This window comes from Phyllobates terribilis, unplaced genomic scaffold (assembly GCF_046119375.1).
Source record: "Phyllobates terribilis strain yellow unplaced genomic scaffold, ASM4611937v1 Scaffold_3__8_contigs__length_932513732, whole genome shotgun sequence".
Taxonomy (NCBI): domain Eukaryota; kingdom Metazoa; phylum Chordata; class Amphibia; order Anura; family Dendrobatidae; genus Phyllobates; species Phyllobates terribilis.
In genome coordinates, this window is record NW_027362763.1 from 313,498,322 (window position 1) to 313,515,836 (window position 17,515).

Here is a 17,515-nt window from a genome sequence, read left to right on the forward strand (position 1 = left end):
GCAGAATGGAACAGAAGACAAACCTTCCCACTGCAGACTGAACTCTTTGGTTAAGAGCTGCTCCTTCAGAATCAGACCCAGCGCGGCCTGGCACAGCATTTCATTGGAAGTCCCTTTCTTAGGAGGAAAGAGTTCATCATAATGCTGGGGGATAAAATTAGTATGGACATCCCCTGCTTCAAATGCCGGGTGACCAGACAAACTGAGAAGGAAATTAATATTGGTGCTCAGGCCCACAATCTGAAAAATAGGAAATAACTGTTACCAAAGTCAAGCTCACGTGGATAGCAGACAGGGATCTGCGTTACTTCATACAATTCAATACATTATTTTTAAATGTTTATTGCAATCCATTTATTTAGACTAAAGGGAATCCATCACGAGGATTTTTCTACCCCTTCTGGGAGTAGCACGATGTATTGGCATACATCGATGTATAACTTACTGGGCTTCTGACCCGTTTTCTCTGCTGCAGACCTGGCAGTGCTCAGAATGCTGAGCCCTGTAAAAATCTGCACACACCACCGATTGGCAGCTTTCTGTCTATACTGTGCATAGGCAGGAAGCTGCTAATCAATGGTGAGGCAGAGTTATAAAACATTCAAGAATATGGAGGACTACATGGCAACAGGTTTACTAGTCCTCTAGTGATAATCTCCTGCTGATAAAACTGTGATTTTATAATAAAAAAAAACTACAGCAATCAGCCCAGTAAGTGACACATCACTGGAATCAGGGCTTGTGGATCTACATTATTTTTGTTCTCAGATTAGGTAGGAAAAATAATCAAAATAAAACACTGTTGACAGATTCCCCTTAAATGAAAACAAAAGACATATACAAATGGTCATTAATCAGGATGAAAATTATACAAATACACTAAAAAAGTAGTAGAATCATAGAATCATAGAATGGTAGAGTTGGAAGGGACCTCCTGGGTCATCTGGTCCAACCCCCTGCTCAAAGCAGGATTCACTAGATCATCTCAGACAGATGTCTGTCCAGCCTCTGTTTGAAGACGTCCATTGAAGGGGAACTCACCACCTCTCGTGGCAGCCTGTTCCACTCATTAATCACCCTAACTATCAAAAAGTTTTTTCTAATATCTAATCTGTGTCTCCTCCCATTTAGTTTCATCCCATTGCTTCTAGTCTTTCCTTGTGCAAATGAGAATAAAGATGATCCTTCTACAATGTGACAGCCCTTGACATATTTGTAGACAGCTATTAAGTCTCCTCTCAGTCTTCTTTTTTGCAAGCTAAACATTCCCAAATCCTGCAACCGTTCCTCATAGGACATGGTTTGCAGACCAGTCACCATTCTGGTCGCTCTTCTCTGAACTTGCTCCAGTTTGTCGATGTCTTTTTTAAAATGTGGTGCCCAAAACTGTACACAGTATTCCAGATGAGGTCTGACCAAAGAGGAGTAAAGACCGATAATGACTTCACGTGATCTAGACTGTATGCTTCTGTTAATACATCCCAGAATTGTATTTGCCTTTTTTGCTGCAGCATCACACTGTTGACTCATGTTCAGTCTATGATCTATTAGTATACCTAAGTCTTTTTCACATGTACTGTTGCTTAGCTCTATTCCTCCCATTCTGTATATGCTTTTTTCATTTTTATTGCCCAGATGTAGTACTTTGCATTTTTCCCTGTTAAAAACCATTCTGTTGGTTGCTGCCCACTGCTCCAGTTTATTTAGGTCTTTTTGAATCCTCTCTCTCTCTTCTCTAGTATTAGCTATCCCTCCTAGCTTTGTGTCATCAGCAAATTTAATCAGTTTACCCTCAATTCCTTCATATAAATCATTGATAAAGATGTTGAACAATACAGGTCCCAGGACGGAGCCCTGTGGTACCTGTATAGTAAAGTTCTTATTGTCAGACATTCATACAGATTTCTATGGTTCACCTACTGAGAGGTCAGGTACTGGTATAGCAATTCTTACAATGGCAGCGCTGGCATTCTGCGCTGTTAGTGTACGCTTTTTGTGTAGGTGAACGCTCATTTATTTAGTACAATATACAAAGCGCTACAAAATAGTTGAGGCACTGCAGCGTATCAGTTGTATATACGGTATCCTACAATAGTTTATTAAGAAAACTGTAGTGTTTAGCATGTTGCTCTAACATCTACATATAAGGGCTCACTCGCATGAGCGTATAACAAGGCCGAGTGCTAACCAATATTTTATTGGATAGTACTCGGACCAATATTATACTACGGAGCAGAGAAAATCTGCAATTTTTTCTGTACAGACCAAATCGGCCTATGGAAAAAGGTTGCACCGTGCTGAAAGTGGCTGCGGAATTAGGATCATGCGCACCCATACAAAGTCTATGGATGTGTGTGAAGTATCGGACTGCACTCGGATGTCATCCAAGTGCAGTGCAAAATCCGTGGACTCAGACAATCAAATCACACTAAGATGACACTCGGCTCAAACTCGCATCAGAGAATCTATGATTTTGTGAAAACTCTAAATGAATTAATGGTGCCTTTATGTGCTTTACAAATGTGTACAACTCAATGATCTCTCACTCCTGCATTTGCTACAGGATCTTGAAAAAAAATGTAATGGTGATTTGTGTTTACATGGCAATTACATTTCTTCATAATGCAATGAAGTCATAAGCATAGTGACTTGAAGGTACCAAAGCCATAGATTGTAAACTTGTGAGCAGGGCACTCACTGATCTTGGTATGTGTTGGATTATGTGTTATTCTGTAATGTCTGATGAGGTTTTTTCATGTCCCCTGCTAAATTGTTAAGTACTGCAAAATATGATGTCGCTATGGAAATTAAATTATTAAATTATTTATACTTGGTCTAACCAGTTCATGCCATGCACCAGTTTGATGTATTTAAGGGACTCGTCCTTTAAATACTATGATATAGCAAGGATGCAAGGACAAAAGAGGGGACTAACAGTTAAATAGAAGGAGGTCTACGAAAAAGCCATTCTGTCTGCCATGGCCAAAAAAAAAGTGTGTGTCAGTTTTTCACTGACAGGTACTAATGCAATGGAATACAGAAATATCCCTATGCGTCATTTGTAAAAAAAAAAATCTCAAGCTGGACAAGTGAAAAAAAAAAAAAAAAAAAGGTTGTAAAAGTATATTTAAAAACAAAAAACACCCTAGAATAAAAACAGCATTCATTGAATGTAAGTAATAGAAAAAAAAATATTAAAACGTATACAAATTTGGTATGGTAACTAAAGAGATTATTTATGCCATACAGTAAATGGTGCTTAAAAAAAAAAAAAAACAACAAAAAAAACCCATAATGGCTTTTGCAATGCCACCCCATCCCAAAGAAAAGTAATAGAAAAAACTTAAAGAGGTTGTCCACTACTTTTACTTTGATGGCCTATCCTCAACGTCTGATCGGCCGGGGTCTGACACCTAGCACCCCCGCCAAGCAGCGGATATCCGTGTCAGCGGCCGCCGGCTAGAAATACTTACTTGTGGAGTTGGCAGGCTACTTGTAGTGGACGAGGCAGGGTACGGCACATCCGCCTCCTTTTGATTTGAATAGAAGGCAGATGTGCAGTACCCTGCCTCGTCCACTACAAGTAGACGGCCAGCTCCACAAGTAAGTATTTCCAGCCAGCGGCCACCGACACCGATGACAGCTGATCAGCGGGGGTGCTGGGTGTCGGACCCCGGCCGATCAGACGTTAATGACCTATTCTAAGGATAGGCCATCAATGTAAAAGTAGTGGACAACCTCTTTAAGTGCTAGTATCCAACATGGTGCTATGAAATAGTACAATGTCGCACAATCAACAAACCCTATATATGCATGTACATTTATAAATAAATAAGTTATGGCTGTTAGAATGCAGTGATGCAAAATGAGAAAAGCAATTTACAGAGATGTATAAGCGACAATCAACGTTAATTGAGCCATATGCATTATGGAATTGTGGACAGGCAATCCATTCTATATAGCAATCTGTTAAGTGACTTATCCCAATCAGGAACTGCAGTATTAATACTCTGTACAGAATTAAAAGGTTACTATGGTCAAAGTGATAGAGATCGAGTGTCATCAGCACTTTGTCATGTGCATGATAAAATTAATGATAAAGTCATCAGATCAAGTATGATAAAATAGGAACAATATATTGCCAAGCTTAGCAAAAATCTAAACTAGTTTCAGAGAAGTACAGGAACAGATTCTGCAGTTTTAGAGAACGCAAATTAAAGGAGTTGTCTCATAAAACAACCCCTGTCTACATGCTCTATTAAAGCATATGAGCTAGAAGAGAGCCATTCTGTACAACCAGCTTGGGTTTAGCACTGAAGTTGACTGATGCAGGGAAAATGGCAGGCTGAAGCTTCCCAAAATCAGCAGTTTCCAGGAGGTACCAGGAAAAGGACCTGGGGTGATCAAATGATTGACTCAATGTATACATTTTAAAAAGGGTTGTCTTTTTGAGCGGACCCCACTAAGAAAATGTCTGGTCTTGACACTATAAGCAGCAGCTTAATGGGATTCTTCCCTTATTTAGCCATCAGTTAGATTCATGGATATCACAGTGCTCCTGCAGAGTTGTGCCTGGTATTGCGGCTTAGTTCCTTCACCGATCAGATATTGAAAGACTATGCAAAGTTTCGTGTATCACAATAAGCCTCCATTCATCCTCTAGTGGTGACTACAAGGAGATAGCATGTGATCTCTCATTTATTAGATGTTTATGGCATTTCCACAGGATATGCTGGAAATGTCTGAGATGAAAATACCCCTTTAAGAGACTGCACAAGAATCTGAATTCAGGAAGGTATTTATTTAGCTAGATATGTTACCAAATCGTAAAGCCTATATTCATCTATGAACACCATTATAGTTGATAAAATTAATATAATAGACTTTAGTGATAGGTGGAAAGATGGAGTCTGGTCCAAAGGGTGGGACCACCAATCTTATCCTCTCAAAGGGAATCGGTCACCAGGTTTTTGCTCGATCTGACCAGCGTAATATAGAGACCGAGACCCTGATTCCAGGGATGTATTACGTAGCTGCATGTTGTATTTTTGATAGTGTTCTTTGCTGCAGATCTAGCAGTTCTCTGAATGCGGAGCTCTGTATAATAACCCCACCCACACCACTAATTGGCAGATTCCTGTGTAAACTTGGCATAGGCAGAAAGCTGCCAGCAGTGGGGGCAGGGTTATACAGAGCTCATAAATATGGAGGACTACCTGGCAGCTGGTTTACTAGTCCACTAGTGATAAAATCAGTTCTATCAGTAAGAGATTATCAAAACTACAGAAAACAGCCCAATAAGCGATACATCACTGGAATCAGGGTCTCATCATCATGCTGCCCTCAGATTAGGAGACAAAAACCTAGTAACAGATTCCCTTGCTTGGCACATATAAAAAGTAAGACACAAGTGACAGGGATCATCTATAAAAAAGGTACACCTTGGTGTGGCTGGATGTTTTGTTTTTTTTAAATCAAAAACTTCAAAATCAACTAAGCACCTTACCTTTTCAACATGTGTAGCAATAGCAGAATTCATGTATTCATTTATTACATTGTGCTGAGTAGGGTTGAGCGAGCATGCTCGACACTGCTCGGTACTCGCCCGAGCATCACGCTACTCGGGATGTTCGGCGAGCACCGAGCATTTCCGGGTTACTCGGGCGGGAGCTCAGGTCTCCGCCCTGCATGTTTGGCGCTCTTTACAGAGCCAATGAACATGCAGGGATTGCCAGCCAGTCACTGTAATGCCGCAGCCATGTTGGTTGTGGGCATTACATTGATTGGCTGGCCACACAGAGTCACCTCGAGTATTTAAAACCGGGCGCCGCTATCTTGGACACAGACGGCTGGGATCAGACAGTGTAGGGACAGCGCTGCTGATTTAGGGAGAGATATATACTGCAAAATAGTTAGTGTAGGGTCTGTAAAGGCTGCCAGAACAAACAAACAGTCCTTCTCAGGACTAATATCCATCCCAGATATCAGGCAGGCAGGCTGTATAGGAGACACAGTGGTTATACCAGCAAACGCTGCATTACAGTCCTGTGCGCTGCTCCTGTTGCTGAAATTGCTAGACTTAGCTCCAGGTCTCGGGGGCCAGGAAAAATACTTTTTTTTTCATCTAAATCCTCTTTTTTTTTTCCTCCTTCACACTGTACAAATACCCGTCTTATTAACCTTTTGGTGTCCCCCCCCCCAAAAAAAAAAAGAAAAGTGTGTGTCTCTGATTTTTCAGACACAAATATATCTGTTGAAAATAGTCTGGTGTAGGCTAGAGAAACAGAAGTGTGGTTTTGCAGTTCCAAGGTTCAAACCTCTGTATTATCCTGCTTTTGGGCCATTTGTATCTAAAAAAAAACCATTTTGAGTGTGTCGCTCACTGTTAAGCCACAAATATATATATTTTAAAAAAGTCTGGTATACACCAGTAAATTATAACTGTGGTTTTGCAGTTCCACGGGTCAAATCTTTGTATTATCCTGCTTTTGGCATTTTTTGCCATAAAAAAAAAAAAAAACTAATAATGTCTCCCTGATTGTTCAGACACAAATATATCCGTTGAAAATAGTCTGGTGTAGGCCAAAGAAACAGAAGTGTGGTTTTGCAGTTCCACGGTAAAAAATCTCTATTATTCAGCTTTTGGTATTTTTTCCGTAAAGAAAAACAGTAATAGTTTCTCCCTGATTGTTCAGATTGTTTAAAAGAGTCGGGTGTAGACCAGAGAAATAGAACTGTGGTTTTCCTCTTCCACGGTTCTAATCTACTCTTTATTACCCTTTTTCCATTGATAGTGCGAGTGTAAGCTATTTTACTTCCTTTACAATGGGCAAGGCGCGTGGCAAGGGACGTGGAACTGGACGTTCTGGTGATGGTGCGTGCAGAGGACGGGGCCATGGCCAAGGTGAAAATGTGCCACAACAAACAGCCACATCTTCTCTCTCCCACTTCTTGACCAAATTACTAGGGAAGCACAGAACAACACCAGTATTGCGAACTGATCAGTGTGAACAGGTTATTAATTGGATAGCAGATAATACTTCCAGTCACCTGGGCACCACCACCTCCGGTCTGTCTTCCACACGGTCAACTCTTAGTAGCCGTGAGTCTCGACCGCATACTCCTCCTCACGCTGATGCTCCTTCCTCCCACCATGCCAAGTGTCGTCAGACAGCAACTGATCCCACAGTTGGACACTCTGAAGAGCTGCTCACTGGTCCATTTCCAGATGTGTGTCCCTCGCCTGCTCCGCTTGAAGTGGTGGAAGAGGAGATCCCATGTAGCGATGCCCAAATATTTGAACAGCTATGGCCACAGGAAGTCGACGCTGGCAATTTGTCACAAGAGGTGGACGATGACGAGACACAATTGCGAGGAAGTGAGGAGGAGGATTGTGGTGCGCAAGTGGAAGAGGAGGAGGTGGTGGATGATCTAGTAACTGACCCAACGTGGCAGGAGGACATGCAGAGCGAAGCCAGCAGCACACAGGGTGAGGGAGGCAGAGTACCCCAACAGGCAGGAAGAAGCAGTGTGGTGGCCGCACACAGAAGGCAGGCAACAGTTCCCCGTAACACCAACACGAGGGACGTTGCCAGTACAACCTGTAGGTCTTCCAGAGTCTGGAATTTTTTTAAAGACTCTGCTGATAACCCCAAAAAGGCCATTTGTACCACCTGCCATGCCAGCATCAGCAGGGGTGACAAAACTACCAGCCTGACCACCACCTGCATGATCAGGCACATGGCAGCAAAGCACCTGACTTTGTGGGGCGAACTCCAGGGTCCACGACCAGTGTCAGCGGGTGTCACCACTGCTTCTTCCGCTGTTGTGCGTGCAATAGAACCCCCTGTTGTGTGTGCAAGGCAATCCCCTGTCCATACTGCATGCAAAGATGCCCCCTCCTCTCAGTCTTCACTTGTTATGGCAGTTTCTCAAGAAACAGCATCAACGTCCACGTCCCACCGCAGCGTTCAATTGTCCATATCCCAGACCTTTGAACGAAAGCGGAAATTCGCAGCCAACGCCCCACAGGCCACAGTCCTAAATTCGCACATTTCACGACTGCTTGCGTTGGAAATGCTGCCTTTTAGGCTGGTGGAGACAGAATCCTTCCACAACCTTATGGCGGTGGCCGTCCCTCGGTACTCGGCCCCCAGCCGACACTATTTTGCCCGGTGTGCCATCCCCGCACTACACAAGCACGTGTCCCAAAACATCTGCCGTGCCCTCAACAACGCAGTTACTGGGAGAGTCCACCTGACAACAGACACGTGGACAAGTGCTTGTGGCCAGGGATGGTACATCTCCCTGACGGCACAATGGGTAAACATAGTGGAAGCCGGGACCCAGTCGGACCTTGGGACAGAACACATCCTCTCCACACCGAGGATTGTGGGCCCTATGTCAGTCAGAGTTGCCCCCTCAGTGTACAGCTCCTGCGCATCATCATCCTCCTCCTCATGTTCAGCCTCCATCTCAGATATCACCACATCAGTTACAAGCTGGAAGCACTGCAGTACTGCCTCCGCCAAGCTGCAACAGGCTGTGCTGAAACTCATAAGCTTAGGTGAGAAACCTCACACTGCTTGTGAGTTGTGGACAGCTGTGAAAGAGCAGGCAGATCTGTGGCTGAGACCGCTGAACCTACATCCAGGCATGGTCGTGTGTGACAATGGCCGTAACCTGGTGGCGGCTCTGAGGCGAGATCACACACGTACCCTGCCTGGCTCATGTGCTTAACCTCGTGATTCAGCGGTTTCTTAAATCTTACCCCGAGTTGCCAGATCTGCTCGTCAAAGTACGCCGTCTGTCAGCTCATTTTCGCAAGTCGGCTACAGCTCCCGCCGCCCTTGGGGTGTTGCAGCAGCGTTTGCAGCTTCCGGCACACCGACTGGTGTGTGATGTCCCCACACGTTGGAACTCTACCCTCCACATGTTGCAAAGGATTTGTGAGCAGAGGAGAGCAGTTGTGGAGTACCAGCTGCAACAAGGCCGTCAATATTCAGGTCAGACTCCACACACATAAGTCTGACATATGTACCATCTTGATAAACTTTGAGGAGTCCACCAAGATGGTGAGTGGCGATGACGCCATCATTAGCGTCAGCATCCCACTTGTCTGTCTTTTGCAACGCTCTCTGCAGAGAATTAAAGAGGAGGCATTGCAGCCAGAGTATGATGAGATGGATCAAGAAGCCGTAGCGGTCGATTACACACAGCCCAGCCTCATCTAATCCCAACGTGCATTGGGGGACGAGGAGGCCGAGGAGGAGGACGAGGCCGAGGAGGAGGACGAGGAGGAGGAGGCCGAGGAGGAGGACGAGGACGAGGCCGAGGAGGAGGACGAGGACGAGGACGAGGAGGAGGACGAGGAGGACGAGGAGGAGGAGGAGGAGGAGGAGGAGGAGGAGGAGGAGGAGGAGGAGGAGGAGGAAGAACAGGAGCCTGTATCATGCGCTGTAGACGGTAGTACCTGTACAACTGTCATACCGTCGGTTCAACGTGGGTGGCCTGAGGACAGGGGGGAGGAGGAGGAGAGCATGGTCAGTCGTCATCTTGGTGAGGACACGGAAGTCTTGCCCGTTACCAGTCTGGCACGCATGGCTGACTTTATGTTACGCTGCCTTAACCGTGACCCTCGCGTTGTCAAAATGTTGGGTGAGGCTATGTGCCCACGATGCAGAAATGAAGCAGAAAATTTCTGCATCTCCCTGGCAGAAAAAACGCATGCAGATTGTGCATGCGTTTTTCCTGCAGAATACATGCGGATTCACATGCGTATCCACATGTGTTAACGCATGTGTTTCCGCATGCGGACTGACAAGCACTTTCCAGGCGATAGCATCACTTGGAAAGTGCTTGACAACTAGGTCACACTGTATAAATCCATGCAAACAGCATGGATTTATACAGTGTGACCGTAAAAATAAAAAAATAAAAGCTATACTTACCTCCGATGCCGCCGCGTGTGCCGTCGCGCTCCTTCCTGGTTCCTTCCTGGCTTGCCGGCATCTCGCGAGACAGCCTGCGGTCACATGACCGCGACGTCATCTCAGGTCCTGGAAGGAGAAGCGCTGAAGGGGCCGCCGGACAGGTGAATATAAACTTTATTTATTATTTTATTCTTTTTTTCACGGGTACAATGGTACCCAGGTCTGGATGAGAGTCTCCTCTCCTCCAGACTTGGGTACCATCCGCACACTGAACCGCATATAATCCGCTTGTACAAATGTACAGACACGGATTCTATGCGTTTCAATGCAAGTCAATGGCGGCAATTCCGCTGCGCTTCCGCAAAATTAATGAACATGCTGCGGATTTATGAGCGCTGCAGAAACGCTGTGGAAAAATCCGCAGCATGTGCATTGACATTGCGGAATGCCATTGGGGACCATGGGGTGCGGATTACCATGCGTTTTTGATGCGTTTCCGCTGCGGAAATTCCGCTGTGGAAACGCATGAAAAACGCATCGTGTGCACGCAGCCTGACAGTCATTACTGATTGGTGACACTTTTAGACCCCCGCTACAAGGAGAACTTTCACTCTCTTATTCCTGAGGTTGGAGAGGTCTACAAAAATGGGGCAGTACCAGAAGGCCCTTGCTGCAGAACTGTTAAAAAAATTCCCATCTGAACACGCTAGCGGCAGAGGTCAAAGTTCGGTGCCCAACCAAGGCGTACATGCGAGAGAGACGCAACTCCAAAACAGCAGAGGCAGGGGAACACTGTCAACGTTCTGGGACAGTTTTCTCAGACCCTCCCTTCGGACAGACCCTGAGGCGCGGGGTACTCTCACAAGGAGTGGAAAGTTTCAAAAGATGGTGAGGGAGTATGTTGCAGACTGTACCAGCGTCCTCCGTGATTCCTCTGTGCCTTTTAATTATTGGGTATCCAAGCTGGACACTTGGAATGAACTCGCTTTGTACGCCTTGGAGGTCCTGGCCTGCCCTGCCGCTAGCGTGTAATCGGAGCGTGTTTTTAGTGCCGCTGGGGGAATTATAACTGATAAGCGCACTCGCCTGTCAACTGACAATGCTGACAAGCTGACCCTTATCAAAATGAACAAGGGCTGGATTGGGCCAGACTTCTCATCACCACCAAATGACAGCAGAGTAACAAAGTCAAATCCACTGTGTTATTTCGGGAGGTGTATTCACATGCACCGCTTCACACCCACACATGGGTATATGCTTCCTCATTTCGGCAGTATTTTGCTCTTCTCCTTATCCTCAGCCTCCACCACCACTATACCACCAGGGTGACCGTGGTCCGTGTTGCCATTATTGAAAGTTCCTCCGTCCTTATTTTTGTCAGCTTTTGCTTGGAAGGCATAAGCAAAGACTGTGGGAGACCCACTCCCCAATAATGGGAATAATATTTTTAAGATGCTGTACTGTATGGCTCTTGTAAGGGGCATTAAAACCGTCTTGTTAAGCTACTGGGACCTCCACGTCTCTTCTGAGGGGCATTAAAAGCGTCTTTTGTTAAGCTACTGCGACCTCCACCACTTTTCCGAGGGGCATTAAAACCGTCTTGTTAAGCTACTGGGACCTCCACCACTTTTCCAAGGGGCATTAAAACAGTCTTGTTAAGCTACTGGGACCTCCACGTCTCTTCTGAGGGGCATTAAAAGCATCTTGTTAAACCACTCTGAACTCCACAGCTCTTCCAAGGGGCATTGAAATGTTGTTTTTAATTACCGCTAACCTCCACGACTCTTCCAACGGGCATTGCATTTCCTCCTAATTTTAGTCAGCTTTTGCTTTTCAATGCGAAAACTAAGGGAGACCCACTCCCCAATAATGGGTAGAAGGTTTTTAGTACGCTGTAATACACGTCTGTTTTAAGGGGCATTGCAGTTCCTCATAATTTTTGGAAAGCCTTCCATTCACTGCTTAGGCCAACAGTGTACAGGAGACCCAGTTGCTATAAATGGAAAAAATGGTTTAGTTAAGGCCCTCTGACCTCCATGTCACTTCCAAGAGTCATTGGAGTGCCTCAAAATTTTTGGCATTGCACTCACTGTATGCCCTATAACTGTGTAGCCGAACCGCTCCTTTTGGTACAGAAACATATCCTACAAGACATATGTGGTTGACTGGCCTGATATTGATGTGAATGGTCCCTGTTCCTCCTGCTCTTTCTCCTTTGCCACCACCTCATCCATCATTTATCACCTGAAGCTTTGTTTTAACGGTCATAGAACTGGGATAGTAGCAGGAAAACATCCAGCAATCCTCAGAGGTGGTAGGATATGCGCCTAGCCGCTACTACATACATGCGCTTGCATTCCAAGAAAACAAAGCAGATGCTACAGTAACTTCTATCATCATCATCATGCTCCTCACCTTGGCACTCTCAACTCCCCTGATGGAGAAGCCAGGGCCCACCGGAGGAGTCTGGTTCTCTGGTGGGCTCGTCCAATGCTGCCCTAAAGCAGGCCGGGCAAAGAAAAGTGTGTGGGGGGAAGTTGACAGGAGAAATAGGGGCGGCTGGGGACTGAGTATGGATACCAGGCCACCAACGCAGCCATGACGTGGTGGCCAGATTCCGCCTCCACATGCCTAAAAGGCCCAATTTCAAGTGCAAGCAAGCAGTATGGTATTGCAGCCTGGGGGTGGGTGGGTGGCAGGCTGCATGCTTGCGCTTGCATTGCAAGGAATGGGAGAGGTACAACTGAACACTGCCCTGGGACAAGGACTTGAATGGGGATAGTTACAAGTCTGCAACGACAGGTGCAGGGTGGGAGGCATCTTCGCATGTACCATGAACAGGGGTTTGGCATGCACACACTACAGCGGAATAGGCTGTCCTTCCCACTAAATGCACTGGGGAGGGCACAGGTAATGTTTTGGTATGCGCGCTTAATCTTATGTATAAGGCACACCAGGACAAATAGGGGCGGCTGGGGACTGAGTATGGATGCCTCGCTGCCGAAGCAGCCATGAGGTAGTGGCCAGCTTCGGCCTCCTCCAAACTAAAAGGCCCCATTTCAAGTGCAAGCTAGCAGTATGGTATTGCAGCCTGGGGGTGGGTGGGTGGCAGGCTGCACACTTAAGCTTGCATTCCAAGAAAACAAATCAGATGTTAACTTCTATCATCATCATCATGCTCCTCACCTTGGCACTCTCAACTCCCCTGATGGAGAAGCCAGGGCCTACCTGAGGATTCTGGTTCTCTGGTGGGCTCGTCCAATGCTGCCCTAAAGCAGGCCAGGCTAAGAAAAGTGTGTGGGAAGGTGACAGGAGAAATAGGGGCGGCTGGGGACCGTTAATGGACAGCCGGCCGCCCCCAGGCGGCTGGGGACCGTGTGTGGACACCCGGCCGCGGAGAGGCTGGGGACCGAGTATGGACACCCGGCCGCCCCCTGGCGGCTGGGGACCGAGTGTGGACACCCGGCCGCCCCCTGGCGGCTGGGGACCGAGTGTGGACACCCGGCCGCCCCCTGGCGGCTGGGGACCGAGTATGGATACCAGGCCGCCAACACAGCCATGACGTGGTGGCCAGATTCCGCCTCCAGATGGCTAAAAGGCCCAATTTCAAGTGCAAGCAAGCAGTATGGTATTGCAGCCTGGGGGTGGGTGGGTGGCAGGCTGCATACTTGCGCTTGCATTGCAAGGAATAGGGGAGGTACAATTGAACACTGCTCTGGGAGAAGGACTTGCACGGGGATAGTTGCAAGTCTGCATCTTCTGATGCGGCAAGGATCACTTCTGATGGGCACACTTTTAGGCAGTGACCTGGGAGTCAGAGATGCTTCCAGGGGTCTTCCCCATGCTGTTCCCATGTCTTTTCAGCACTGTATGCATGTGTCACACAGCACATGGCCAGATAAGGTTGTAAAATGTTAAAATGACATATACCGGTGAATGCATTTGTCACGGTTGAAAGCAATACAAAAGTGCAAAAACGCATAAAAAATGCTACTTGTGAACATAGCCCAAGGTGTGGAGGAGTATTTTTTTTTTGTTGTTATTTATTTTACCTTATACACAAGTCTTTACCCTGGAAAGGATGTTCCTTAACATATTTCACAGGAAAGCAGTTTCAGTTTCGTTTTTGAACGTTTTATTGTGAGCCCGTAAAAGTGGCTTAATACCTCTGACCACGTTGTTGACAACAGTGACCTGGGGGTCAGAAATGCTTCCTGGGGCAATCCCCATGCTGTCCCCATGTCATTTGAGCACTGTCACTATCGTTTTGGGCACTTGTTAGGCTTTTAAAAGACTGCCGGGGGTGCCGCCGCAAAAATGCTCGGGTCTCCCATAGACTAACATTGGGCTCGTTGCTTGGGTCGAGCACCCGAGTATCACGGCGAGCTCGGACCGAGCTTCGAGCACCTGAGCATTTCATTGCTCGCTCAACACTAGTGCTGAGGTATACTGTTTATATCCAGATCTGCTTTAATGACACAGCTATTTTTGGTCTTAAAGGGAATGTGTCATCAGAAAACAACCTATTGTTTAAATCAGGGTTTTTTGAGTTGAATGTATTTTTTCATATGTTTTTGGCAATTTTTTTTTATATAAACACATCACAATCTGTATTAAAAATTAAAAAAGGAAATATTGCAATTTTTACAATTGCCACTGGGGCTTTTTTAGACTGAAACTTGATACTGTTTCAGGAAAAAAAACAATATGGTCAGACCCCGACCTTATCTTTTATATTTGAAGCATCTAAATGAGCCTGTGCAAAAGGTGATTGTGGAGGGAGGGGGCGCAGGGTCTGCTGTGATTGGTGGGCCCGGTGCTATAACCTGTGTATAGTGGTGTCATTGAAATCCTTCAATGAAATATGGAACCTTGCTGTAAAGTCTTCTTGAAAAAAACATTACGTTTGAGTCTAAAAAATATCCCCAGTGGCCAGTGTAAAAATTGCAGGATTCCGACTTTTGTTTATTTTTTTTAAATCCTATTAAAAAAATTGCCAAAAATACATGTAACGCAATAAACTTATGATAGCTCCCTTTAAACACCACAGAGATTTTTTTCATCACTGTGTTCTGTGAACCAAAACTTTTTAAGTTAAAATTCTCCCCTTGCCGTAGCTATACAAGTACATATTTATTTTTTTTTGTTTCTCTTGTGGGACTACTTGTATTTTTAACTGCGCTGTTTTAAAATACATATCATACATTTACAGCAGTCGCAGTGTGTTATAGACGACATATTAACTTTACAGTGTGTATCAGTATATTGACAACATTTATTTTTTATGTTTTACCTTTTTTCAAAATAGGTCTCTTTGCCTACATCAGGCTGCTCTCAGATGAGGTAGCAAATTCCTGCTGACAGAGTCCCTTTAAGTGTATGTAGTCCTCTCTACTCAGTATTGTATGACCTCTTATGGTACTTTCACATTACGCTTATCTTCACGTTTGTGGGTCCCATCGGGGCTTTAGGCCAAATAACTTGGCAAAAAGGGATTCAGACGTACGCACCGACTTGGTCAAAAACTATAACATTGTCAGCAAAGCTAACGTGGGCTTTGACGTGCATCATGTTCGGGCATATATACCTACTGGAGAGGGACACTCAGATGTAGTAGACTGCATCTGGGTGTCCGCTTCCAATAACTGTATACGCCTGAAAATGATGCACTATTATAGTCTATGGCCCCGTCAGGGCATATGTCCGAATCCCGTTTTGCAGGGGGGATTCGGACACAAGCCTCAACGGGACTCTTGAACGTGAAGATAAGCGCAATGTGAAAGCACCCTTAGTTTTTGAGTTTTCTCTTCCCCGTAATCCTCCATGTTGTGATGATGCAGATAATGGTTGCTGTATGGCAGAAATAAAACAGTTCATTCTTCCACAATCTCTCCCACAAGGTCTGAATGTTGACTAAAAGCTGAAATTTTGCAATAAAAGCTATACATATTTGTTAAGATTCTAAAACCGTCTACTTACATTGTACTGCTGCAAGCAATACTTTAATTTCGTAAGAGCTGCTTGCCGATCTTTAGCCCACACGACTAATTTGGCAATCATCGGATCGTAGTGTACAGAGACTTCATCACCTATCGTTTATGAACATAGAGAAAAGCAGAACATTGAGGAGTAAGATATGGAGGAGTGAGCTTACAGGAGCAAGAACTGTACAACTAGCAAAACATTCACTACTGTTTGCTAATCATGTCATGTGTTCATTTCTATAAAGTAAATGCATTGCAATAATTTGTGATACAGTAATATCTGCAGACATATAACATGGATATCATGCACTTCGGATAACCCATCAATGACTTCTCTTTGGGGGTCAGACCTCCACTAATCAGCAGGACAGGAAATCACATTGTAATATCTGATACAGCGCCCCTCTTGCACACCTGGTTGTGTGTGGTACTGCAACCTAGCCTCAATCGCTTAAACAGGGACATGGATAGTGCTGTCAGTTACTGCAGGTCTGCTGATCGGGCTGGTTGTGCCATCAGAGACAACACACTGAGGGATTATCCTACAATTCTAATCAATGATAGGTCACAATACATTAAAAACATGCAAGTATAGTATTATAGAAAACTATTAATTCAGGCAATCACCTTGTCTTACTCCAGTCTCAATACGTGTAGAAATGTCCGCTGGTGGAGTAGAGAGATGGAGGAGGGGGCCGGCCCCCGGCATAAAGTTATTATTAGGGTCTTCAGCATATATTCGAGCCTCAAATGCATGACCATTCAGGGCAATTTCACCCTGAGTCACTGGAATCCTTTCCCCGGCCGCTACCTGAAAAAGCCGTACTAATATGAAAGGTGTTAAAAAACATCACGTGATTAAAAGAAAGTTATTGTACCTGATCCTGCGTAATAGAAAATGCCTCCTGGTTTCCGATAAGGAGTAGATTTGGCCAAGATAAATTGTACACCCCACTACCTGAAAGCAGAGGTACTCATAACCTAGTAATGGATTGCTCTTCACTTCTCGCTAATAAATGAAACCTCTATATTATATCTGTTACACTATATATTACACAAATTACTGGCGGCTCAGAACATTGCTAGTTTCTGATCATACCACCGATTGGCTGATTGGATCTTTATGTGGGCCCCAAATATCAACGTTGTTGGCAACAGACAGGGAAATGTACTGCTAAAAGGATGCAAACTGCATATGGAACAAATAAGTATATTCCTTTCTCATGTATGCTTCCCCACCCCTATGTACACTTCAGCGCGGTTCACATTTGCATTTGAGCCTCCAAGACGGATTTACATTTTTAAAGTACAAGTAGAAAGAGACTACATTTTTGCAATCAAACTAGAAATCAAAGGATAGGGATTTGCTTGTCAGATAACTGCTGAAGATATATCTAAAAAAGTGATATTACACATAGTGCAATGCTACATAAAGAGGGTTGAGGTCCACCAGTCTAAGCCTGCTCACAACCTCATCTTTGTTTTTCCTATCTATACGGGGCAGCAGTAAATAGTTATACTATAAACCAGTATAGGGCAATGCATGAATGCTATGTGTTTAATAAAAAATACCCACAAACACACGTAACAGAATTTCCT

At 45.1% G+C, this 17,515-nt stretch overlaps 1 protein-coding gene across 1 annotated transcript in view; it reads right to left on the reverse strand.

Annotated features, from left to right (window-relative positions):
• Positions 1–17,515, reverse strand: part of MCCC1 (methylcrotonyl-CoA carboxylase subunit 1) — a 62,199-nt gene that overhangs the window by 15,939 nt on the left and 28,745 nt on the right. The window contains exons 11-13 of the mRNA XM_073674980.1: positions 16,544–16,727; positions 15,912–16,021; positions 24–240 (exon numbers count right to left, since the gene is read on the reverse strand). Coding sequence (XP_073531081.1) covers positions 24–240; positions 15,912–16,021; positions 16,544–16,727 — 511 coding nt within the window. The remainder of the gene's footprint in view (positions 1–23; positions 241–15,911; positions 16,022–16,543; positions 16,728–17,515) is intronic.